A 27,782-nucleotide genomic window follows, 5' to 3' on the forward strand; every position below is an offset into this window, starting at 1 on the left:
TTACCTTTTCTTTAATTAAAATTCTTTTAAGAACCTGACTGATTTTTCATTGTTCTTAAGTTCCAAGGGTTTGGGTCTGTGTTCACCTGTGCAAATTGGTGAGGATTTTTATCAAGCATTCCCCAGGAAAGGGGGTATAGGGCTTGGGAGGATATTTTGGGGGAAGACGTCTCCAAGTGGGCTCTTTCCCTGTTCTTTGTTTAACACGCTTGGTGGTGGCAGCATAGGGTTCAAGGACAAGGCAAAGTTTGTACTTTGGGGAAGTTTTTAACCTAAGCTGGTAAGAATAAGCTTAGGGGGTCTTTCATGCAGGTCCCCACATCTGTACCCTAGAGTTCAGAGTGGTGAAGGAACCTTGACAATAGATCAAGACAACTGGATGACATTTTGAGAATTGGAACCGATCCTTGCTTTGCCAGAGTTCCTATGTCATTTAGACCAAAATTCACAGGTGGCCACTAATTGTGTTTCTCTCTTTTTCTAGGTGCCCACCAGGGAACATCTGGGGCCTGATTTGCAGAAGTGCTGAGCATTTACAACTATAATTGAAGTCAGTGCACCCACTGAACATATAAAGTGCTATAAAAATGCTCTGAAAAAAATCAGGTCCCAAGTGTTTCACAAGTTGGGCGCCTGACAATTTTGGCCTTAATCTCTCAATTAGTCAGTTTCCCATCTTTAAAGTGGGGTTGATGATACCAAGTTACCTTTAAGTTTATGAAAGCATTCTGAAACTACAGTGATGTGTGTCATAGAAAAGCCCATGAAGAAATGAATAATTTTGTATGCAGTGCAGGGTTTAAATGGTATGTGGTAAATATTATGCATTTGGCTACCAAACGAACGAGGATAAACAGAAATATTGAAAAGTTACTCATTCAGGGGGCTCTACCTATTCTGTGCACTGAAAGAGGCAGGGTCCTGTGGGGGTTAAAAAAAAAAGTGACACCTTGCAAGTTAAAAGACTAACACAATGCATATGGCAGAAGGCTGAATTGCATAGGCAACCTTAATTCAGACATTGCCTAACTTTTGATTACTTAACTTTGACACCATACAATACTTTACAGTAGTTTTTTATATGTAATATATATTTAAAAGTGTAGGCCCTGTCTACACCAGTGACCACCTCCCAGTACCTGCAGCTGAGACTACCTCCGGGTCCTCAGCTCATACAACAGCCACCTTTTAGGGATAATATTCTCACATCTCATTGTAACTTTGCTGTGATGGGCCTAAAGCAAGGAACCTCCTTCCTACAACTTGAAACCTCAGTCCATCTCTCTGTTCATTACATTTACAGTTATATGGTATCTCACACATGCATACACACATTGTATAACATAGCACCAGTATGTACTGTATATATTATGTAAATACTATATCCTTTGTTTCAAATTGTGTATTAAGATTTACATTTATTCTATACAGTACACACAGTACCACATTTAAGGATATGCAGCAAGTGAATAATATATAACAGTATCATGCATATCCAAAGAGCAAGTAGATCACTTTCAACAGCTGTTAATACTGTGAAATGTGTCTTAAGTAGTCATTTAAGCATCAAATTATCCTGTATAAAACATCAGGTATTTTGTTAAACATTGTAGTGGTTGCCATAAAAAAAAGCCAACATTCCTTGACAGATTCCTCAGTTATTTTATTTCCTCTTTAAATTATGGAGATGCCAATCCCTGCTATATAATTAATATTGAGTTGAGTTTTGGAATTAATATAGAGCTGTAATATCGCCAATACAATTGTGTGGTAACTGCTGTTGAAGAGACCTTTTAAATAGGTATCATTCTATAACGGATGTTGACACATTTAGTTTAGAGTTAAAATATTAATAGCATTAACTTACTTCAGACATGACAGATAAATTAGAGACTTTAGTGTAGGCATTTTTCAATAAGCACCCGGGCATGCTACTTTCTCTCTCAATGATGGTTTTATAATGAAAGTTCAAAGCACTAGTTTCAACATCTTTTGTACATAATCCATTTTTGGCACACTTTTCGATTATCTGAATCCTCAACAGGCATACAAAAAATTCAAGTTTTTTATGGTCTGTACATTATTTTAATCACTTTTTTACATTTCTGTATAGGACAGGAAGAAAAGTGGAAAATGTAGAGTATGCAGAATAGTTTTAATAAACAGTTTTACATACAGTACCTTACATATAGAACAGTGTGTTTGCAAATTTAAATAATTTTTGAATGTACAGTGGCTTGTACTCTTATCAAAAGGTAAATTCAAGTTTACTGTCTATCGGTTCTAAAATGCATTTATACAGAAAACTAGAACTGATAAACAGTTGTGAGGCATAAAATGTTCAAGTATCTTATGTCATCAATTAAATAGCCTCCTTTTAACAGTCATATTTTACAAATTCCAAAACCTGTACATACATTATTTTCAATTTTATAAACTGCTTGTTAAAAGGTAACATTTCATGTTAACCACCAGTTCTTATAGTCTATAGTAATAAAACTAGACATGTGTAGATATAAATATGTATATAGTATGTACATATGCATGTGTGTGTATATACACATATACCTACACATACATATGTAGCACTGGGTGCAGTGACAACTTACATGAGCACAGGCAAACAGAAGGTCCTGAGCTCAAAATCCAGCAAGAGCTAACAGAGCAACTAGGTTGCCTTTGGTTTCATGATGTTTTACTCACTTATGACTGAAGCTAAAAGTTTTATAAAAACATCCTAGATAACGTATCTTTGCGATATTCAATCTAGTGGTTTAGTAATTCACAGCCACAAACAAGCAGTTTTGCTGCTTTTGTCATTCCTCATCCCAGATGAGGTTGGTAAAGATTCAGAGGGCTAACACCAAGCTGAACTACCCAGGACAAAAGTGTACTTTGAATCCTGAATACTGCAATAGAACGTAAAAAAATATAAACTAGATACAATTTTGGATGGATTGCTGGCACCAGGTAGAACTTTGAAAAAAAACTCTTCATGTACTTCACTATCTTCAAACTGTCATCCCAGTGGTTTTAGTATTATTTGGCACATCTGACCACTGTTCGCCACTTAAGTTTTTAAAAGAGCCTAAGGGTGCTATAATGAGGATTTCCATTTAAAAAAAAAAATATTGATAAGGAGACCACCATATCCTGTTTCTTTCAAAAGTGAAGCAAATGTTTTCATTTTCCCCGAACAACACTAATTAGATAAGAAATAGTTCATGGACTGCAAAAGATCAGTTACCTGCCTAAAACTTTGGGGGTGGACCAACTGTAGAGAGGCTATGGATCTCTCTGTGTCTGTATTTTCACTAGCAATGGAAGAAAAAATAATTATGATTGTACATTTTTCCCACTGACATTTGAGAGTTTGGCTCTTTCTACTACCGACTATAAAATTATAGCATTTTCCATTGCAGAGATTTCTTGAACCTTCTTGTATGACCTGAAATAGAAATTCTGTCACTTCACATGTCTTATTTATCATATTGTAGACCATATCAATGTTCCTCAATATGTGACATTATAATTTGCATCTTGAATACAGAGTATTTAGCTTTTCAGTGTTAATTTCCTTATTCTAGATTTCCTTTCCTTTCTTCAAAGCTTCAGGCTAAAAATGTAATCAGCCCAGAACCAGACAAATATCCAGCTTTTTGCTGTCCTCCTGTCAGTCTTGTGGCTAATAAGAAAATTCACTGTAGAGAGCCTATTTTTATTCCTTTATTCTTCCTTTTGTCATACAGAGCACAGTGTGGCTATTTGCTGTACTTTCCCCATGTCAATTAAGAGCTGTTTGATACGTCGCTTGAGTTGAGGCAGTCTTGCAAGAGGATCTGGTGGTTCCAGCTCTCCAGTGAAGTCAAGCCAGCTTTCTAAAACTAAATCGGGAAAAATGTAAAAAAGAGTTTGATTAGAAAGGGATCTTTGGAAAAAGAGTGCTCAATCCTCCAAAGCTAGGTGTGTTGAAATGCAGTAAGGGCCATATCTTAGTGCCCTCAAAGTCAGTGGCAAAATACTTGAGGACTTCAACCCGACTAGGATTTGGTCCTAACTTGTCAACCCAAATTTAAATGGCTATTGTGCCCCACCCATGGCTCCATGTAAACTAGGTGTGTGACTGCCAATGATGCACCTCAGGATATTTCATGGCCAAACTCACTGCCCAGATGAAGAGCAACCTATCATAAAAATTCAGAATACTTACACTGTTTGTTGCTAGACATTCTGTATTTGAGTTTTTAGGCTCATACCCTTTCCAAATCTACTTCTCCTGTATGCTATTGAACATGGACCAACAACTATCCTTGTAAATGCTATCAACTTGCCAAGCCTGAGGACAGCAGGTAATCTGCATAAAATGGAGCATGCCTCTGCCATATGCATCATTAATATGAAGATGCAACTTACAGATACTCAGATCATTATTTAAATGAAGACATTTTCTGAAGAACCAAATTCAGTGCTCCATGGAAATTTTCATTCTTTTACGAAGTTTAAAGTGTTCCCCTTATTAATCATTCCAATTACCTTGATAGTTAAATTCCAGTAATATAAAGGTCTGTTAGACAAATTAGCCAACAATGTGTTGATGATACACATACAAAGAAGAGACTCCAGCTCACTGTCTCAGCTATCATGGTTTTGCGGTAGTAAAAACTCAACAGGAATAAAAGGCTGTGAAGACTCACTTCTGTCACTAACTTTAATGTATCACTAAACAAAAACAAGGAGCAGGTGATATAAGACAGCCACTTTCAGAGTGGAATCACACTAACTTCTGAGTGAATTTCAGTGCTCATAAAAAAGAGGGAGAGCAAGAGTCTAATCCCAGTTTTCTAGAAACATTGTCAATGTACATGCAATCTGCTCATAAACATTCCATCAGGGCTAACATTATTTTGTTTTAGATAAGAAATAATTAAGGACACAGTAACTACACTTTGTTCAAACTCTCTTCATTTGTGAAGTGAATCTCTCTACATGTGAAAACCAGGGCTGTGAAGCGATTAAAAAAAATTAATAGCGATTAATCAGTTTTAATCGCACTGTAAAACAATACTAGAATATCATTTATTTAAATTTTTAGATGTTTTCTATATTTTCAAATATAGGCTATGGGCTCAGAGCTTCAGACCCTGCTGCTGCGCCCGGAGCTCTGCGCTGGGGCTTCACCCTCTCACCCGACCCAGAGGTATGCAATTAACATGTTAAAAAAAAAAATGAACAGGTTAATTTTGTTTTCAGTTAACTTCAGGAGTTAACTGCAATTAATTTATAGCCCTAGTGAAAACTGAATGCATTAATCTACTACAACACTTAGTTCTATTGCATCATCTTTGAGTAAATTTGTTGTTATAAAGCCTGGTCTGCCTCCTTAATCCAGGCTATTACCAGTTAGTTTCTAAACCAAAACACAGTAAACCACAGCTGAAGATGACTTTTTTCTTCTTCCTCAGGTAACTGATTGATACTATTGCCCAAACAAATGCTATCAACTTCAGGAGATGCTGCAGATTAGTAGGCAGAGCATGGGAGCAGGAGCCTGCTATTTCATGGTCTCACTGTGTGGCCTTGGACAAGCCATGTTGGCCCAGGTTTTTGAATTATTGTTAATGCTGCATGCCTGGGCTTGACTTCAGACATTCTGAATACTCATTACCTCAGTGGATGTTGCAGATGCGCAATATCTCTGAAAAATCAGACTCTGGGAGTCCCAGAACACCCAAAATTATAAACACCTTTGAAAATCTGGGCCTTAATCACTGCCTTAGTCATCTACACGACAGGGGTAATGGGAGACTTCTTATTGTTCATTTAATGCTTTGAATGTTCAAAGCTCTATACAGATAAACGTCAATACTTTGTAACAACGTAATTACCATCAACTTCCTTTTCAATAAGGTCCATTCTGCTGGTGACTTCATTCTGTACATTCTCTATGTGGGTAAGGAGATTTAGCTGCCATTGAAGATGTGAATCCACTTGTTCTTCTGATCCTTTTTTTTCATTACAAGCACACACCACATTCCCTTCAGCAGTGTTCTTCTCCATAGGACCAACAAAAAGCAACAAAGTTAGCACTTAATAAATGCTTTATTTTCAATTTCAATCCACTTGGATTCTGGTTTTGATTACAATACTTGGTACAAATGCCCTGAATGATGGAGTTTTTAATTGTACCACTATTTTACAAAAACATAAACATGCATATTGGTATGCAGTTTTTAAGAACATTAGTGGAGAATAAGAGCAATAAAAATGTCAAACAAATGAGTACATCTAGCTTTCAGGATTACCACAGAGACAGAAGAGCATTAGCAGAAAGCACTGAGGGGCGAGGGGTAGGCATTGTTACGTTCACAAGATCTTGTACTCAGTTTAGTGCAATAGGAGTAGCGCACGTCTCACCACTCTGCTACATAAACTTCTAACTCTTAATTCATGAAGTGCTGAATGCACCAGTGAGCCATTATCCAATTCAAGCAAGAGTCCAGGATTTTTTTGTGTTTTCTGTCCAACAGAGGATGAAGTGAAAATACAAAAATGGAATTATATCTAAAATCCCAAAGTTTGCCTGTTAAATTAATTTCAAAGTTCATAGCATACTGACAGATTTAAGAAAAAAGTACATTCCTTCTTCAGACTGCTGTCATCCTGTATAACTTGCTACCATGGTTAGATCATATGGTTGGAGTATTAAAAGGGGCCACATAATTGTGTAACCAGTAACATGTATAGCTATGAGAACTAAAAGCAAATCTAATCGTTTTCTTCCCATGTGTATTATTCCATAATGTGTCAGGTACATTCCTATGAACTATCAAGTAATAGCTATGACCAAAGACAAGATACCTTATTTAACAGCTCAAAGGGATGAGCTAGAAGAGCAATTCCCATAAATTTATATGAACAGTTGATTTTAATTGTAGAATCCGATAATCCCACATATGCTGAAGCTGTCTGACTATCGGTTATTATTGCATTTCACAGACAGAAACTCAACGACAGTATTAGTTTGATAATACACTTGTTAGTCACTATCAGTGCAAGCCAGCTGCCACAGAAAAGAGTGAACAGTGTTATAAATATATTGATAGAACTGTTTGAGAAACCCACATTCTTGAGACTATTTGCATCTGAAAAGTTTTTTTTTTCTGAAATGATTTATTAAACAAAAATGTTCTCTTCTTGTTTTTCTGAAGCTTTAGAAATATGAATCCCACCAAATCTGGACTTTCCTGCTTTTGCTGATCTATGGGTGGGTCCTGGAGATGAAATACTGGGATTAACACTTGCAAGGGGGACGAGCTATTTAAGATTATGGACATTGTTGGCATAAGAACAAATGAGGGGGACCTATATGACATGTGAGATCAGGGAGGGCATTCTATCAGTAAGGGGCAGTGCAGAAGAAACATTTGGTGAAGGATACAAAAGGAACATGATGGAAGTGTGCAGGGCGGGGCAGGGCTGTGTAAAGGCTTAAGAGTCAGGAGTGAGGAAACAATGTTAGGGGCTGTCCATAAATGACAGAATATGTTTTGGTGAGACACGGTGGGTGAGGTAATATCTTTAATTGGACCAACTTCTGTTGGTCAAAGAGACAACCTTTCGAGCTACACAGGGCTCTTCATTTTCTGGTAATTTTCAAGACCTCCTCCAGCCCCCTGTAACACTTTGTAACACTGAAACAAACATGCAAAATTAAGGACACACCCACCCCCAATGTGTTTTGTAATTTACAAACAACCTATGATGTTTAAGGAGAAGCAGAACTAATAAAAGGGGACTCAACATCAGATATCATCTGAGTGTGTGAAAGAGAAGATCAGCAGAAGAACTGTGCATAGACTGGAGATGTGGAAACAAGAATCTGAAAGGCCAAAGGTTGCAGTAGTTTAGGAGGAACATTGCCAAGTCATAGTCAAGGGTTTGAGGAACAGGGTTGGAGAGAAGAACTGTAGCAAATATAGCTACTCTTGAGTTAGTTCAAAACAGTTACAAATAATTCAAATCGTGTCTCAAGCCAACTTGAAAACAGAGCTGAAATTAAAATTAGAATAAATGCAAAATGGTTTACATAGGAAATAGGGATGTAAAATCTTAACCAATAAGCATTAGTCTTACCAGTTAAACCACCTTAACCGGCCAGCCGGCCCCAGCAGCCCCACCCGCCAACCTCATTCAATACAGAATACAGTAAGGTTAGACAGACAGTATTTTATGGTGCTGTGAAAGTAGTGGAAAGGAAAAGAAAGGACTAGCTGACCCAACAGGTTCCCCTTCCAAACTTAATAAATTGTAACCAAAAGACAGTAAAGTCATAGCTGAGATTCCCAAGGAAACCTGAATTCTGCATAAATGGATATATGGATTGTTTTTCCAAGTTATGACCCTATTCAGCAATATTTCATATTGCTGCATGTGTCCCTACTGCACACACTCAATATGTAAACTATATTATTTAATAAACAATTAACTCCAAACAAGGTGAACTGTAATTTTTCATTAAAGAATATATAAAACTTATGTGCCACCTTTAAAACCAATCTATGTTTGTGACACCAGAGTACCAAGAAAAAAAAAGTAACTGAATAATTTTTTTTAATGGGGGAGACAAGTGGGTGAGTCTAAGTGTTTTATTTATTTTCAAATACTTGGGTATCTCAAAAAGCTTAAGAAGTTTTTTTTGTTTTGTTTTAAGTCCGCTTCTAGAGTAAAACCAGACACTTTCAGCCCTCCTGCCCAAATCAATGGTATAAAGAAGTTATAAGCAACCGAAAACAGGTTTAGACATGTGGGCACAACCTTTACTATAGCACAGGGGTGGACAAACTATTTGGCCTGAGGGCCACATCTGGGTATGGAAATTGTATGGCGAGCCATGAATGCTCACAGTTCTCGGCCAATGGAAGCTGTGGGGGAGGTGCTTGGGGTAGGGGCAGCGTGTGAAGCCCCCTAGCTGCCCCTACGCGTAAGAGCCAGAGGGGGGCGCACATGCTGTTGCTTCCGGGAGATGTGCGGAGCAGGGCAAGCCCCAGACCCCGCTGAGAGCTCGAGGGCCAGATTAAAAAGTCTGAAGGGCCGGATGCGGCCCCTAGGCTGTAGTTTGCCCACCCCTGCTATAACATCACTAAAATAAAATTATAGAAAAATCAGCACTGTATATATTAGATGGGATTTACATTTCAAAGAACTTTGCCTAGAACATTTGTTAGAAATCTTTACATGAGCAGAAACAAGCTTAGTTAATTGTTAACCTATATGACTGAATTCTGGGGAGAAGTCTGGAGTTAAAAAGAAAAATACAGACCAATGGTAAATATAATTAGAAATCCAGGTTTTAAAAACTGTTAAGAGACCAAAAGACAGAGAGAAACTAACAATTTGCTCTTCAACCAATTTCTTCTGTTACGAGAAAGACAACAGGTTCTGTTTATACTCTTGATTTTAAATACAGTGAATCAATCTCTCTCAAACCAATAGAATTTTTCAAAATGGAAAAAAAAAAATAAGTGCAACCACAAATTTTTCTTGAATACAAGAAATCTAGATGTACTGGAACTTCTTAGTTATATTAACAGAACAACCTCCCTGTAAGCAGAAATCCACTGTAGCTGGGTTTACAAATTAACAATTAATGAATTAAGACTATAAGAACGGCCACAGTGGGTCAGACCAAAGGTTGATCCAGCCCAGTATCCGGTCTTCCGACAGTGGCCAATGCCAGCTGCCCCAGGGGGACTGAACAGAACAGGTAATCATCAAGTGATCCATCCCGTCACCCATTCCCAGCTTCTGGCAAACAGAGGCTAGGGACACCATCCCAGCCCATCCTGGCTAATAACCATTGATTGACCTATCCTGCATAAACTTATCTAGTTCTTTTTTGAATGCTGTTATAGTCTTGGCCTTCACAACAGCCTCTGGCAAGGAGTTCAACAGGTTGACTATGTGTTGTGTGAAAAAAATACTTCCTTTTGTTTGTTTTAAACCTACTGCCTATTAATTTCACTTGGTGACTCCTAGGTTTTGCGTTAGGAGAAGCAGTAAATAACAAACACTAACTTACTTTCTCCACATCAGTCATGATTTTATAGATTTTCAGTCATATACCCCCTTAGTCGTCTCTTTTCCAAGCTGAAAAGTTCCAGTCTTATTAATCTCTCCTCATATGGAAGCCGTTCCATACCATTTTTGTTGCCCTTTTCTGAACCATTTCCAATTTCAATATATCTTTTTTGAGATAGGGCAACCATATCTGCATGCAGCATTCTAGATGTGGGCGTACCAGGATTTATATAGAGGCATGACGATATTTTCTGTCTTATTAACTATCCCTTTCTTAATGGATTCCCAACATTCTGTTCACTTTTTTGACCGCTGCTGCACATTGAGTGGATGTTTTCAGAGAACTATTCACAATGACTCTAAGATCTCTTTCTTGAGTGGTAACAGCTAATTTAGTCCCCATCATTTTATATGTATAACTGGGATTATGTTTTCCAATGTGCATTTATTTGCATTTATCAACTCTGAACTGCAACAATCTGAATCCAACTACTTCACCATAATAAGTTTCACTACATTAAACTTCATTTTAAGTGGGTTGTACTGATCCATCTGCCTACCAACAGAACACATATCACTTGATAATTCAGTAATGGGCATGCATTTCTAACTATTTTATGAGTTTGATCTTTTTAAACTTTAAGTCTATACACATGAATAATAAGTTTTACCTGCTCACTCACGCCATCTTCTTTTAAAGAATATTGTAAACAGTTTTTATCATCTGAACAAAATTCATGATCTTCCTCAAAACTACTCATATCTTCATCATCTGAGCTCACCAGGTCAGTAACTGATTTGCAGTCCTGACCAAAACTCTGTGGTTTCTGGTAACTGTGCTCGCTTATAATATACGTTTCTTCCATCTTCTGGGGTAAACTAGGAGGTGGTTCTTTATGGCTTTGGTTGTGACATGTCCTTTCAGATGGATTAACAGTATCTGGCAAAGTCACTGTTTTCTTCTCTACCCCAAATGTCACTTGCTCTTGCTCTTTTCGCACGCCTGAGCAAGCCCAAAGATGAAGATCAGGGTGATGTGTATTTCTGGAAAGAAGGGGAGAAGAAAAGTTAGAATAGAACAATCACTTTCAGCAATGAAATCTTTTAAAATCCTTATTTCAGCTGAACTGTATTTATATTAATAGGCAATTTTTAGGGGAACATAATTGCCAAATGTTTCACCCAGCATTGCTGTGGACCTCTTAATTTTGGGTAAATCCAGTATGCCCTGGTCATTTTTAATAAGTGTATTATGATAAAACAAAAACGCGAATGCTCTCAAAATGTCCAATCCTGTCAGGTGCTGAGCACTATCAACTGCCATTGTAATTGAGGGTTTCCATCGCCTGGCATGACTGGACCAGTAAACAGTAGAGTGGAAGTATAATTAGAAAATTATATAAAAAGAGAATGTTAAACATTCAGGCTTTGAAAAAATGACTGTATCCCAAATTAGCCAATCACATAACAATAATAACAATTGTTCAGAGACAAAGCACGGTCTACTAGCTAAAGTACAGCAATGGAGATCTTGGCTCTGTTCTGTACTGATTAATTGTTGGACCTTGAGCAAGTAACAACCAATCTGTGACTAAGTTTCCCCTTCTGTAAAATTGGCATAGTAATTCCCAACTTCACACAAATATTTGAGAGAATTAATTTAATACTATTTATTAAGGACTCTGAGATGATTAGATACAGGGGAATAGACTGCAGGTGGCAGATTTAGAAGCGCAGAAGTCTTCATTTCACTTTCAAACTGGAGTAGACAGATACTACTACATGCAAGTTTTGGATAAAAAATAGTCTTTAGCCTCTTCAAATATTTTTCCTTTGTCTCAGTATTCATCAACAACAGTCAATAATAGGAGCACAAATTCACATTCTAGTGTTTAATGGAGAAAACAATTACATTCCCACTTACCAATATTTTTTCCCCTCAGGTTTTGTCAAGAAGTGCAGACCCTGGATTCCTCCTCACTGAGCTGAGAGGAAGAGGAGGAACCCAGCTTCTGCCCTGTCACAGACTTAGCTCCAGAATGCATCATCATCTATCCAAAAAATTCAAATTGTGCCATGACATTTTCAATAATATACTGTCTAAATGTGTACTGATATACATTTGTTTGGTCTTTAATATAAAAATTAAGAAGAAAATGATCTTGACATACACACTGAGCTCTCACTTCCTCTATCTAAGGGTACACAGATGGGGAGGAAACACCAGACCCACACTTACTTTAGTATCCCAATCTTCAGCTGCAGTCCATGTAGTATTTCAGTTACACTATACACATCAGCCAGCAGGTGGTGTGTTGACACTATCTTTCTGGCATTAAGGTGAGAATAGTTTTCTTTTAAAAATGATAATCCACACATATGCCCATTGTTTAACCAGTCCTTATCATAAAGATATTTGGCACTCCATCTCTGACCTATGGGTAAACAACAATCAGAATTTATTCTCCAGAAGTGACAACAGCAGTCAGGAGTGCTATACTTAAAATATCTTCTGACATCCTTTCTTTAATCATGGGTTTTCAAAGAAATTCACATAATCAAGTATATGATACAGTATACTGTCCGACTGCCATAAATGACATTTTAAAAGAAAATCAAATAAATCAATTCAGTACTCAAGCGTGAGGAAGTAAAAAACATGCTATACCATGATACACCTGTGAACTGAATTTGAAACTGAATTAAAGTTGTGAATTATAATGGTCTTTTCTAAAAACATATCCACTTACTGAAAAGATAATTTAAGATACCAAGAACTTAAGATTCAAAAAGAGATGGGACATTTAAATGGATATCAAGAATATCCAGAGCTATGATAAACAACAACAAAAAATTTGAAAAGCTATTAAACCTTGTGCTTCAGGGCAAGACAATCTAACCTTTAGATCAGGATTTACAGCAGGATTCTACACTTTCCTCTGAAGTATCGCATACTGACCCCTGTCAGAGACAGATATTGGACTAGATGAACTTAGATCTGATCCAGTCTGGTGACTTCTGTTTCTATACCACAAGTATGAGTGAACCCTAAGTAACTTAACTAATCATGTTACTTTTATACCAATTTAATAATCATAAAAATAATTGTATCCCTAATTATTCCCAGAACTATATAGTGCTTTCACTCTGCAACTGTTAAAAATAGTTACTCACCTTCCTGTTACTGTTGTTCTTTGAAATGTGTTGTGTGTATCCAACACACTGTAGATATGTGCGTGTCACAGCACGGTGCTGGAGTGTTTTTCCAAGTAGTACCTGGAGGGGAGGCCCTGCTCATTCTTTGGATTCCTCATGCTCTGAACTGAGGGTATAAAGAGTGGAGTCGCTCCAACCATCCTTCAGTTTCTTTGCACTGGGATCCCAGCTATAGACTCCAGTGCCTGGAATGTGAGGATGGGCCATGTAATGGACATGTGCAACACATCTCAAAGAACAGCAGTTACGAGAAAATGAGTGTTTGCTTTTTCTTCTTCGAGTGCTTGCATATTACCATTACACTGCTGGCAACCCCCAAGCCATTGTCATTGATTCCAAGGCCAGAAGGAACCATTGTGATCATCTAGGTTGACCTCCTGTGTAACACAGGCCATAGAACCTCCCCAACATAATCCCTGGAGTAGATCTTTTAGAAAATCATCCCATCTTGATTTAAAAATGGTCAGTGATGGAGAATCCACCACAACCCCTGGTAAATCGTTCCAATGGTTAATTACTCCCACTGCTAAAAATTTACACTTTATTTCTAGTCTGAATTTGTCTAGCTTCAACTTGCAGCCATTGCATCATGTTACACCTTTCAGCGGTGGTGTGGCTTGGAGTGTCTTCAGAAGAGGGACTGTAGGACTGCTTTCCCACATTCGTGTCTTGCCTTGATGCTGCAGTAATTGCACAGTGGCTAGAAAAGGTGCGGACAGAGGACCATATTATTGTGGACATCTGCAGAGCGGCAGACACATTTCCACAAACGAAGCAGAGGCCAAGTGAACTCTTGTTGAGAGAGATGACAGCTTCTCAGGAAGGAATACTTTGGGCAGCACAGCACTTCACAATGATGGTGTTAATCCATTCAGAGAGTTGGTGCTCTGTAACAGGGTGACCTCTCATTTGTTCTGCATAGGATATAAAGATATGGGGGGAAAACCTGAAAGGGCTTTGGTCTGTCCAGATAAAAGGTTAGAGCGCAGCACACATCTAAAGCATGTAGTTTTCATTTGTCCTTCTGAGCGTACGGCTTTGGGAAAAAACCTGCAAATATATAGGCCGATTTAGGTAGAAATCAGATACCACCCTGGACAGAAACGTGGGGCGTGGCCTAATCTGGACCTTGTCATTATACAAAATAGCACATGGAGGCTCTGTCACAAGGGCATGCAGTTCCCCCATACTTCTAGCAGAGGTGATGGCCACTAAAAAGGCTATTTTTGCTGAGAGGTATAATAAGGCGCAGGAGGCTAAGGGCTCGAATCCCAAATACCTGGGGACAAAATCTTAACTTTATTTATCGGAATAAGATGAGGACTAATCAGTTGGAAGTGACAGAGGAGAAGAAAGACCTTGGTGTACTGGCTGATCACAGGATGACTGAGAGCCACAAATGTGATGCAGCCGCGAAAAAGGCTAACAGTCCTAGGATGCAAAAAAGAAAAGGAGTACTTGTGGCACCTTAGAGACTAACAAATTTAACAAATTTATTTGAGCATAAGCTTTCATGAGCTACAGCTCACTTCATCAAATGCAACTCACGATGCATCGGATGCTGTAGCTCACAAAAGCTTATGCTCAAATAAATTAGTTAGTCTCTAAGGTGCCACAAGTACTCCTTTTCTTTTTTGCGAATACAGACTAACACGGCTGCTACTCTGAAATCTGAGTCCTAGGATGCATCAGGTGAGATATTTCCAGTAGAGAGAGGGAAGCGTTAGTATTATTATACAAAAGGCACTGGTGAGACCTCATGTGGAATACTGTGTGCAACTCTGGTCTCCCATGTTTAAGAAAGATAAATACAAATTAGAACAGGTGCAGAAAAGGGCTAACTAGGATGATTCGAGAAATGGAAAACCTACCATATGAGAGGAAACAAAGAGCTTGGCTTGTTTAGCCTAACCAAAATAAGGCCGAGGGGAGATAGGATTACTCTCTATAAATACATCAGAGGGATAAATACCAGGGAAGGTGAGAACTTACTTACGTTAAGCACCAATGTGGACACACGCACAAATGGAAATAAACTGGCCATCAACAAGTTTAGGCTTGAAAAGAGTGATGTTCTGGAACAGCCTACAGTGGGAGCAGTGGGGGGAAAAAACCTAACCAGGTTTCAAGACTGAGCTTGACAAGTTTATGGAGGGGATGGCATGATTTGACACAAGAACAAATGGGTATAAACTGGCCACCAGGAAGTTTAGACTTGAAATCAGACGAAGGTTTTTAACCATCAGAGGAGTGAAGTTTTGGAATAGCCTTCCAAGGGAAGCAGTGGGGGCAAAAGATCTATCTGGTTTTAAGATTCTACTTGATAAGTTTATGGAGGAGATGGTATGATGGGATAATGGGATTTTGGTAAGTAATTGATCTTTAAATATTATGGGTAAATAGGACTAATCCCCTGAGATGGGATATTAGATGGATGGGATCTGAGTTACCCAGGAAAGAATTTTCTGTAGTATCTGGCTGGTGAATCTTGCCCATATGCTCAGGGTTTAGCTGATCGCCATATTTGGGGTCGGGAAGGAATTTTCCTCCAGGGCAGATTGGAGAGGCCCTGGAGGTTTTTCGCCTTCCTCTGTAGCATGGGGCATGGTTGACTTGAGGGAGGCTTCTCTGCTCCTTGAAGTCTTTAAACCATGATTTAAGGACTTCAATAGCTCAGACATAGGTGAGGTTTTTCATAGGAGTGGGTGGGTGAGATTCTGTGGCCTGCGCTGTGCAGGAGGTCGGACTAGATGATCAGAATAGTCCCTTCTGACCTCAGTATCTATGAATCTATGAGACTGCCTATGATGGCATGTAGCAGATCTACAACTGCTAGCAGCAAATATCTCTAATGGCCGGTGATGGGACATTAGATGGGGAGGGCTCTGATTTAATACAGAAAATTCTTTGCCACGTGTCTGGCTAGTGGGTCTTGTTCACATGCTCAGGGTTTAACTGACTGCCATATTTGGGGTCAGGAAGGAATTTTTCCATGGGTCAGATTGACAGAAACCCTGGGAGTTTTTTGCCTTCCTCTGTAGCATGCCACGGGTCACTTTCAGGTTTAAACTAGTGTAAATGGTGGATTCTCTGTAACTTCAAGTCTTTAAATCGCGATTTGAGGATTTCAGTAGCACAGCCAGAGGTCATGGGTCTATTACAGGAGAGGGTGGATGAGATTCTGTGGCCTGCAATGTGCAGGAGGTCAGACTTGAATAGATGATCACGATGGCTCCTTCTGGCCTTAAAGGTCTACAAATCTGTGAGGAAACATTGAAGGTTTCCTAGCTATTGGTACCGTGCTATGACATGGAGGTTTAGATATTGTCATGGAGAAGGCAGATGAATGGGATACTGGACCAGAGACAGATCAGGCCGAAACAGACCCTACTGTCAATGTCGATAAGTATGGCACCTGCAACAGGGCTTGTGGAGGATCTCTGCCCTTAATCAGTGGTGAGGTCAGTACTGAAAAACACAATACCTCTCTCACAGCCACATAGGCCTTTGGTATTGTCAGCATGGGTCTCTAACATGACCCTTGTCCAAGCACTTTAAGCAGTGGAGAGTGCAGGTTACTGACAGGCACTGGCAGATAACAGCTGGAGCAGGGCTTAAAAACAGGGACCTTAACATAGGCTTCCCTAGTACTGGGCAAGTCCCAGAAGCCAGCCGAATCCACAGAAAACAAAATAAAATTGATTAAAGAGAAAAGAAACATCTAAAGGATGAAACAATAAGTATCACTATGTAAAAGCTAACTAATTGCAACTTAGTTCACAAAGGAACAAAGCTGTAAACACAGAAACGCTCTCACTACCAATCACAGGAAGTAAGAAGGAACTAAAGGATGAGCGGAGTGATTCCACTCTTTATACCCTCGGTTCAGAGCACAAAGCAGCAATGGTGTGGGAGGGGTCGCCCCTACATGTGCTGCTAGTGAAAACTCTCCAGCTACAGTGCACGAGAAGTATATACACCTGTAGCATAACGGAAATGCACAAGCACTAGAAGAACAAAATTAGATGGAAACTTGCCGGTCCTTACACTAAAATGGTATGCACAGAATTATCTGTAGATAAAAGAATCAGCCTGATGGTAGCTATTAACACCTTCCAGCATAACACCCTCCATTACCCAGCCCATTCTCCCAATACAGTGTCAAATGCAGACATCCTGAATGATTCATCTCCTAGACAGAAAGAACAGAAAAGAAAAAAAAAGAAAAAGTGGAGTCGGAGGAGGCAGGTGGGCACGGAGGATTGGGTTAAACTGTGTCGTCAAATGAGTAGCTCCAAATACTTTAAAGTCAGTGGCACACACTAATTTTATACCTTCAAATGCAAAATTCAACAGTGTCGCATATACACACCAGATTATAAAACTCAAGTGTCTTACAATCAAAAACGTAGGACTGAATTTTCAAATGTCTGTGCTTAAAGTTAGGTGCCTAAGTCCATAATGGAGGTATCTAATTAAGTGGCCTATTTTTCAGAAGTACTAAGCACCTTCATCTCCCATGGAAGTCAGTGGCAGTTATGAGTACTTATCACCCCTGCAAATTAGCCCACTTACTTAGGTATTTACATATATATTTAAAATATGTATATTTTGTCCTCATTTTTCCATCTGAGAAGACTAAATTGTTACTTGAATCTCCAGATGGGTGGGGTAGTAGGTATAGGTATAAAACTTGCCAGAAAGAACTCTAAAACTTTCCTCCAAAAACATTTGTTTCTGCTCCGAAGAACTGTAAAAATGGCATTGTGAAGTTATTTTTATTGTTTCAATTACTCCCAGATCAAATACACTCAGGTTACAAGTAGAATGGTTTTCAAATTGCCAGTCCTTGAAATTCCTGCTAAAATCTAAAATTTAAGCTGTGTTTCTTCTGACTCATGCACCATCATCTGCAACAGCGATTCTACAGGTAAAATTCAGCCATTGGTTACACAATGAGGTTGCACAGATGTAACTGAATGCAAAAGTTGTCTGGCAATTTGCACTGCCTCAGGATTCATGTCCAGTGCAGAATTTTTTTTTCTCCGCGGAAAATACATTCTGCCTGAGAAGCACTGCATTTCCACCTTTCGCCCACCAGAGGCCGCTGTTGCACTAGAACAGACAGCAACTCACTGACAGGCAGTAACAGCCAGCTGCGTTCATCACAGCACCCCACCTGCAGAGCCAGAAGGCATGAGATATGGGGGGAGGGTACAGAGAGAGTGTGGCACATGGGGCTGCTGGGGGGGAGTCACAGACTGGGGTTCAGGAAGGCTAGTGGGGAGACAGACTGGGGTGCGGACTCAGGAGCTAGTGGGGTGACAGCACTGAGACAGGGGCTGAATGGGAGGGGGTGCACGGCCACTTGGGAACAGAGGGACTGCAGGTACATATAGGGACTGGGGTCAGGCACATAGGTAGATGTGCCTGACTGAATAGGAGAGGCTAGAAATCAGTCAGGGTCTGCATGAGGGAGGCTCCACAACTCCCTAATAATCTGCCCCCGCAAAATAACCCTGTTCCATACTTCTCTCATCCACACCTAACAACCTTCCAGGTTCACTCCCAGGCTCCTTCCCGCTCCCTCACCTTCTCCGTTACCCCTGACTCCTGCAAGCCTTTGCACTGCTTCTGAGGGGTGCAGGAAATACATTTCTGTATTGTAGTTTAAATGAATTACTCAAAGTTCTGTATTAATATACCTAATAAGGAATCTATTTGTAACAAACAAAACAAAACAAACAAAACCCCAACATTTCCTGAATCTTTTTTTTGTCTGTACTGTTACAGACATACTTGCTGACAGGTATTTTGAAATAAATTACTAAAATAATTGAAACTGGCATGATTATATTGTGTTATTTTAACAACAACATATGCAGAATTTTGCAGCATTTTAATATATTGTGTGTAGATTTTTTAATTTTTTGGCGCAGAATTCTCCCAGAAGTAAAATACACGCAGGGAACAGATTTGGTGAGTAGGAAGGTACTATTTTTACACAAAATAGTCACTTTTCAGAGTAGAACTGCTCTTTAAGAGCCTACTCTTTGTGGGAAGTAATTTCTCAATAAGAAAAGAGAGCACTCACTTCTTGTGAACTCATGAGAATGGTAAGTTAACATTTTGAACAAAATTTAAGAATTTAGTAACAGAAAAATAAAAGCGGCAAAGAGTCCTGTGGCACCTTATAGACTAACAGACGTATTGGAGCATAAGCTTTCGTGGTGGGTGAATACCCACTTCACCTTATGAAAGCTTATGCTCCAATACATCTGTTAGTCAATAAGGTGCCACAGGACTCTGCCGCTTTTACAGATCCAGACTAACACCGATACCCCTCAGAAAAATAAAAGTTTTCACGCAGAACCATACAGAAGCAAATGTTATAGAAGACTCATCCAGAAAAGCATAATGTATCAAACACACAAAAATAGGTAAATCCTATAGTGAGTAATGGTTTTACAATACCATCTGTTTTAGCAAAAATGTAACAAGTAAATAACAATTAATTTTGCATGAACCAGTGATTTAACTTATACCTGGTGGGTCCCTGCAGATGTAACAGATGTACTGCTCTGGAATGCTGTCCTCTAATAATCCCATACATACACTATGTTGCCAGCACAGGCATTCTTCACACTACCGCCCAAAAGAAACAAGGTAAATTATTATTTGTAGGTCAGTACTATTTCCAGCTTGTTCAAAATAGAGGGAAATAGCAGCTTTCCGTTAGCAGGCAGCTTGAGTTATGGTATCGTACTCATGCAATTCGTATTTTCTGTAGCAAAAACAAGCCATAATTAAGCATAATTTTAACTTTGAAAGTGACCCCATGGCCACAAATTCCAATCTGGAAAACAAAATTGAGGATTTAACATCTAACAATATTTTATTATAATAAAATCAAGTACTTTAGTACTAAATATTTAGTAGCTGAGCATAAAGACACTAGTATAGGACTTTGGCAAAATAGAAATATATAGCAATATATTATAGCACAGGGATCGGCAACCTTTGGCATGCGGCCCATCAGGGAAATTCGCTGGCGGACTGGGACTGTTTGTTTACCTGCAGTGTCCGCAGGTTTGGCCGATCACAGGTCCCACTGGCTGAAGTTCACCGTTCCAAGCCAATGGAGACTGCGAGAAGCAGCGCGGGCCGAGGGATGAATTTAGCCAATTCTTTTTTGAACCCATGAATTTAGCTAATTCTTTTTTCTAATTTCTTTTTAACCCCCATGAATTTAGCTAATTTTTTTTTAACCCAGTTATACTTTTGACCTTTGTAACATCCCCTGGCAAGGAGTTCCACAGGTTGACTGTGCATTGTGTGAAGAAGTAATTCCTTATGTTTGTTTTTAAACCTGCTGCATATTAATTTCATTGGGTGACCCCTGATTCTTGTGTTATGAAAAGAGGTAAATAACATTTCCCTGTTCACTTTCTCACACCATTCATGATTTTACAGATATCTATCATATCCCTATTTAATCATCTCTTTTCTAAAATGAACTGTCCCAGTTGTTTTAATCTCTCCTCCTATGGAAATTGCTCCATACCGCTAATCATTTATGTTGCTCTTCTCTGAATTTTTTCCAATTCTAATATATCACTGCAAATGCATTTATCACAGCACCCTACCTGCAGAGCCAGGAGGCATGAGATATGGGGGGAGGGTACAGAGAGAATGGGGCACATGGGGCTGCTGGGGGGGAGTCACAGACTGGGGTTCAGGAAGGCTAGTGGGGAGACAGACTGGGGTGCGGACTCAGGAGCTAGTGGGGTGACAGCACTGAGACAGGGGCTGAATGGGAGGGGGTGCACGGCCACTTGGGAACAGGGGACTGCAGGTACATATAGGGACTAGGGTCAGGCACATAGGTAGATGTGGAGTTCAAAAAAGATTCAGATGACTGAATAGGAGAGGCTAGAAATCAGTCAGGGTCTGCATGAGGGAGGCTCCACAACTCCCTAATAATCTGCCCCCGCAAAATAACCCTGTTCCATACTTCTCTCATCCACACCTAACAACCTTCCAGGTTCACTCCCAGGCTCCTCCTCTCTCCCTCAGCTTCTCCGTTACCCCTGACTCTTGCAAGCCTTTGCACTGCTTCTGAGGGGTGCAGGAAATACATTTCTGTATTGTAGTTTAAATGAATTACTCAAAGTTCTGTATTAATATGCCTAATAAGGAATCTATTTGTAACATACAAAAACAAACAAACAAAACCCCAACATTTCCTGAATCTTTTTTTTGTCTGTACTGTTACAGACATACTTGCTGACAGGTATTTTGAAATAAATTACTAAAATAATTGAAACTGGCATGATTATATTTTAACAATAACATATGCAGAATTTTGCAGCATTTTAAATATATTGTGTGTAGATTTTTTAATTTTTTGGTGCAGAACTCTCCCAGAAGTAAAATACACGCAGGGAACAGATTTGGTGAGTAGGAAGGTACTATTTTTACATAAAATAGTGTACATTCAGAAGTGCCAAGAACTGAATGCACACAAACTGTACCAACCTCACTCTTAGAGAGGTGGTCCTGCACAGAAAAAATAGAGACATTGTGTGGAATGCAACCACCTTTTTCTTACCTGGTGTATAGATAGAGAACTTTAGGGATGCCAAAAGAGCAAAAATTCACAAGAAAGATTGCAGAGCAAGTGCCTTACCTGAATCATGAAGCCATTTTCCTCATCCATTTCACAGATGCATCTAACTATTTCATTGAGAGCATCCTCTTCATCCTGAGACTCTTCAAAATTGGTTGAATCAAAGTCCTGATTGTATTCATCACCACTCAGTAATAAGCTTTCTGTGGAGGAATCATCTAAGAACTCCACATCCGAGAGGTCTAATAAAAATAAATAAATCTGAAGTTGTATATGCAAACCGATTTAACTTTTTACAAGAACATAGAACTTAGATGCTGAATGATCCTGCACTACACATAGCAGAAGTCACTCACAGATTTACTGCTGGAAGATTACACTTCTTGGTGACTTCTATTGTATAAACAGCAATGCAATGTAGCCACCTTAGAGGTAGGAGTGGCAACATCCAACCAGTGCCCAACACAATGCAGAACAGCATGAGGAGGGTAAATGTTTTGTTCAATCTGTCATGAAAGTATATATACGTTGGTTTAACAACATACAAGCATAAAAAGTTTCATATTTTTATGCCTAAAGTAAATTATTTGGCTTGCATTTGGCCTTTTTAATTCACCTTCTTTGGGAAATAATAAATTTTAAAACAAAATTTCCTACTGTTCAGCCAACCTACTTTCTCCACTCAGGTCGACAGACAGAATGGCTCTTGGATACTGGTATGATGTGTTCTTCTCTGTAAACATGCTTCGCAGAGTCAGAGAGCTCCCAGAAGACCGTGTGAGTGGAGAGGAGCACCTTTCCAAAAACTCAAGAGAACTATCTTCATAATCTGAATAATCTACAAAATTAACATGAACAATTGTTATCTGCTGTTATAGTACTCAAGAAAAAGTATGTTTGTAAGAGTTCACAAGGCCTGAGAATGACGATTATGTAACAAAGTTACAACATTATGTGCAAAAGATAAAGAACATGCATTAGTGCATAAATACCAAAATAAAGGGAAATGTATAAATATCTATATCACACAAACCCCTAAACGGTCTTATTTTACATCTGTATCAATAAGAAAAAGAGTACTTGTGGAACCTTAGAGACTAACATATTTATTTGAGCGTAGGCTTTCGTGAGCTACAGCTCACTTCATCGGATGCATCTGATGAAGTGAGCTGTAGCTCACGAAAGCTTATGCTCAAATAAATTTGTTAGTCTCTAAGGTGCCACAAGTACTCCCTTTCTTTTTGCGAATACAGACTAACACGGCTGCTACTCTGAAATCTGTAGCAATGTAAGCGATATTAAGAACATTATGGTTACCAAGTCAAGCAGCAGAGTAAAATAAAAATGTCACACGTGATTTCAACTCTGCCCCCTCTTTTATGTACATACACTACACCACACTAATTATATAACTTCTTTTTTCTCTCTTCATACATATCTGAGATTGTGAGAAAGTACCTTGTAAGACTACAAAAAGGAACGAATATTGCACTATATCTATAATCAGAGTTCTCCAATTGATCTTTGATTGACTTATCTGTCAGTTCTTTTCTATCAAACAGTATTGTGTGTATTCGACACATCTTAGAGGGTTTTCATAAATCATGCCTCATCCTCACATGGCTCTCCTTCCTTCCCACCTGACAATCAAATAGTATCCTTGTGGCAACTGCAACAGACTTACATGGAAAATAAAACTACTAACAATGAATGTTTAGCTCCTTCTGACGTGTTCTAGAAATTATGAGACCCAGTTCTTGTGTTTTTCTTGTTTTGACACTGAGAAAAAACAGGATTCTTTTTGTCTCACGTTCCTCTCCTGCTTCCCAAATTTCATGCCTACATCTGTCCAAACGTCTGCTGCTAAGATGATCTTCCTTTTCCAACACACAATGCTTGCCAAATTTTTAAAAATGTTCCCAATTAAGCCATGAACCTGAGGTCTGCTGGAGAGTTATGCGCACATCTCTGCAAATATTAGGTAAATTTTTTTTTAAAGATAAATACTTAATTTTCAGAGATGCAGAACTACACCCTTGTGCAATATTGTAACCTCCGCCCCCCACTCAATAAACTAGTAATGGAAGAACTTTAAAAAGTTCTGAGGTTTGGCTAAATATCTGGTTTTGATGTCTCTTTAAAACAATGTAATCCTCTACACAATTTTCAATCCTCTGTTTCCAGCCTTCTGCTAACTTCTACAGCAGGGATCAGCAACCTCTGGCATGCAGCCCACCAGGGAAATCCACTGGTGGGCCGGGACGGTTTGTTTTCCTGCAGCGTCTGCAGGTTCAGCCAATCGCAGCTCTCACGGGCCACGGTTTGCCGTTCCAGGCCATTGGGGGCTGCGGGAAGCGGCACCGGCCGAGGGATGTGCTGGCTGCCGCTTCCCGCAGCCCCCATTGGCCTGGAACGGCGAACCACGGGCAGTGGGACCTGCGATCAGCCAAACCTGCGGACGCTGCAAGTAAACAAACTGTCCCAGCCTGCCAGCAGATTTCCCCGATGGGCTGTGTGCCAAATGTTGCCGATCCCTGTTCTACAGCATCTCCCATACATTCTGTACTCTTGAAGTCCTGTTTCCTTCCCCTAGAAGTGATTCTCTCCATCCCTCTTTCTTCCACTTTTATTTTTCTCTCTACTCCCATCCCCAATTCATTCTGTACCTCTTCCCATCCCTGCGTCTCCTGCTGCCACCTTCTCTCCCTTTTCCCTGGAGATCAACACCACTACCTGTAAGAGTGGAGACAGCACATCTACACAGAACAGCTATGCACAACTGGCCCAAGCCTGCAGCCACAACAATCATAGGGAACAATACATGGATGGATATTATCCGAGCACAGTCAGACTACATGTCCTAGGACATGAGTTAAATAATTGTACTCACTGCTCATTACTTGAACCTTCTCATCTTCCTTTTTAAAGTATTCCACAGCCCTGCTACCACCATCTACAACAGCCCCACGCTGAATGCTTTGTTCACACTTCTCTCCTACATTCTCCCTTTCCACCATAATCCACTGTCAATTCTGTGCTTTCTTCCATGTCCCCTCTAAGCTTAGGGTAACCTCCCAGTCAACATTCCCCAAGAACCTTTACTATCCTTCACACCTACTCCCCGATACCCATGATCAGTGACAACCACAATTCCACTGAGTAATTGTGTTAATTGTGTCATCTTCTGTATTGTCCCAAGGTGCTGTGCATTTAGATAGTAACTTTTTTGCCCAGTGTCATCAGTGTATAGCAGCATATCCATCTATGATGTGACTAATAACACAGAATCCCTTGTTGCAATATATTTCATTCTTCTTCATGCTCCCACACTCTTAGGAGCGCCCATCAGTTTCCACCATTTATTTTGGTCTTGTGCTGGTCTGTTCAAGCTTCTGAGTGTCATATACTTTCTCTATTGTTCCGTGTAAAGTTGCTCTAGGTCGACCTCTTTTTCTCTTTCCAGGTGGTGTCCATATTATCACTTGCAATGGAAGTCATATTGCTGGCACCCTCAAAGCATATCCAAAATATGTCCATCGTCATCATCTTACCATATTCGATACTTTAGATTGGTTTGTTCTACTTGGAATTTCTGATACTGCAAGAATCTCTTTCCAATGGATTCTGAAGATCTTCCATAGACATTTACTTTCAAATGAGATATCTTCTTAATTTCTGTAGTAGATTTCCATGACTCTGCTCCATTAAAGAGGACAGAATTCATGCTGGTGTTAAAAATTCATGTTTTTATGTCATTGCCAATCATGCTACTTTTCCAAATCTTTTCCAGTTTATGAAAGATGTTTTCTGCTTTTGATATTCATTGCTTGACATCTAGCCTCAATGACAAGAGCTAACTGGAAATTTGAAAAGGAGTATTTGTGGCACCTTAGAGACTAACAAATTTATTTGAGCATAAGCTTTCATGGGCTACAGCTCACTTCATTGGATGCATTCAGTGGAAAACACAGTGGGGAGATTTATATACATAGAAAACATGAAACAAAGGGTGTTACCATACACACTGTAACGAGAGTGATCACTTAAGGTGAGCTATTACCAGCAGGAGAGCGGGGGTGGGGAGAACCTTTTGTAGTGATAATCAAGGTGGGGCATTTCCAGCAGCTGATAAGAACGTCTGAGGAACAGTGAGAGGTGGAGCGGGGGAATAAACATGGGGAAATAGTTTTACTTTGTGTAAAACACCATCCTAGCCACTATGGATGTAGAAGCCATCTATACCAACATTCCACACAAAGATGGACTACAAGCCGTCAGGAACAGTATCCCCGATAATATCATGGCAAAGCTGGTAGCTGAACTTTGTGACTTTGTCCTCACCCATAACTATTTAACATTTGGGGACAACGTATACCTTCAAATCAGTGGCACTGCTATGGGTACCTGCATGGCCCCACAGTATGCCAACATTTTTATGGCTGACTTAGGACAACGCTTCCTCAGCTCTCGTCCCCTAATTCCCCTATTCTACTTCCGCTACATTGATGACATCTTCATCATCTGGACCCATGGAAAAGAAGCCCTTAAGGAATTCCACCAGGATTTCAACAATTTCCATCCCACCATCAACCTCAGCCTGGACCAGTCCACACAAGAGATCCACTTCCTGGACACTACGGTGCTAATAAGCGATGGTCACATAAACACCACCCTGTACCAGAAACCTACTGACCGTTATTCCAACATACATGCTTTCATCCAGACCACACCACACGATCCTTTGTCTACAGCCAAGCGCTACGATACAACCACATTTGCTCCAACCCCTCAGAGACAAACACCTACAAGATCTCTATCAAGCATTCTCACAACTACAATACCAACCTGCTGAAGTGAAGAAACAGATTGACAGAGCCAGAAGAGTACCCAGAAGTCACCTACTACAGGACAGGCCCAACAAAGAAAATAACAGAACGCCACTAGCCATCACCTTCAGCCCCCAACTAAAACCTCTTCAATGCATCATCAAGGATCTACAACCTATCCTGAAGGACGACCCATCACTCTCACAGATCTTGGGAGACAGGCCAGTCCTTGCTTACAGACAGCCCCCCAATCTCAAGCAAATACTCACCAGCAACCACACACCACACAACAGAACCACTAACCCAGGAACCTATCCTTGCAACAAAGCCCGTTGCCAACTCTGTCCACATATCTATTCAGGGGACACCACCATAGGGCCTAATCACGTCAGCCACACTATCAGAGGCTTGTTCACCTGCGCATCTACCCATGTGATTTATGCTTACATGTGCCAGCAATGCCCCTCTGCCATGTACATTGGTCAAACTGGACAGTCTCTACGTAAAAGAATAAATGGACACAAATCAGGCGTCAAGAATTATAACATTCAAAAAACTGCCGGAGAACACTTCAATCTCTCCAGTCACTTGATTACAGACCTCAGAGTGGCTATCCTTCAACAAAAAAACTTCAAAAACAGACTTCAATGAGAGACTGCTGAATTGGAATTAATTTGCAAACTGGATACAATTAATTTAGGCTTGAATAGAGACTGGGAGTGAATGGGTCATTACACAAAGTAAAACTTTTTCCCCATGTTTATTCCCCTCCCCTCCCCCCACCGTTCCTCAGACGTTCTTGTCAACTGCTGGAAATGGCCCATCTTGATTAACACTACAAAAGGTCCCGTCCCGTCTCCCCCCCTTCCCCCCGCTGGTAATAGCTCACCTTAAGTGATCACTCTTGTTACAGTGTGTATGGTAACACCCATTGTTTCATGTTCTCTAGGTATATAAATCTCCCCACTTTATTTTCCACTGAATGCATCCGATGAAGTGAGCTGTAGCTCATGAAAGCTTATGCTCAAATAAAT

The 27,782-nt window shown here is 39.8% G+C and overlaps 1 protein-coding gene across 24 annotated transcripts in view; it reads right to left on the reverse strand.

Annotated features, from left to right (window-relative positions):
• Nucleotides 1–2,136: 2,136 nt before the first annotated feature.
• The window catches only part of PHF20L1 (PHD finger protein 20 like 1), an 88,067-nt gene continuing 62,421 nt past the window's right edge, over nucleotides 2,137–27,782 (reverse strand). For 18 of the 24 annotated variants that reach the window (XM_043507319.1, XM_043507324.1, XM_043507323.1 and 15 more), the window contains 7 exons: nucleotides 22,596–22,760; nucleotides 21,983–22,164; nucleotides 19,839–19,938; nucleotides 12,317–12,512; nucleotides 10,749–11,121; nucleotides 5,886–6,051; nucleotides 2,137–3,884 (listed from right to left, as the gene is read on the reverse strand). In XM_043507319.1, the coding sequence (XP_043363254.1) occupies nucleotides 3,742–3,884; nucleotides 5,886–6,051; nucleotides 10,749–11,121; nucleotides 12,317–12,512; nucleotides 19,839–19,938; nucleotides 21,983–22,164; nucleotides 22,596–22,760 (1,325 nt within the window). In that variant the 3' untranslated portion in view covers nucleotides 2,137–3,741. Of the gene's footprint in view, nucleotides 3,885–5,885; nucleotides 6,052–10,748; nucleotides 11,122–12,316; nucleotides 12,513–13,959; nucleotides 14,208–16,488; nucleotides 17,366–19,838; nucleotides 19,939–21,982; nucleotides 22,165–22,595; nucleotides 22,761–27,782 lie in introns of those variants that run through there. The other 6 variants (XM_043507317.1, XM_043507314.1, XM_043507322.1 and 3 more) reach the window with 3 other exon arrangements.

The sequence above is a fragment of the Dermochelys coriacea genome, chromosome 2 (genome assembly GCF_009764565.3).
Source record: "Dermochelys coriacea isolate rDerCor1 chromosome 2, rDerCor1.pri.v4, whole genome shotgun sequence".
In the NCBI taxonomy this organism is placed as follows: domain Eukaryota; kingdom Metazoa; phylum Chordata; order Testudines; family Dermochelyidae; genus Dermochelys; species Dermochelys coriacea.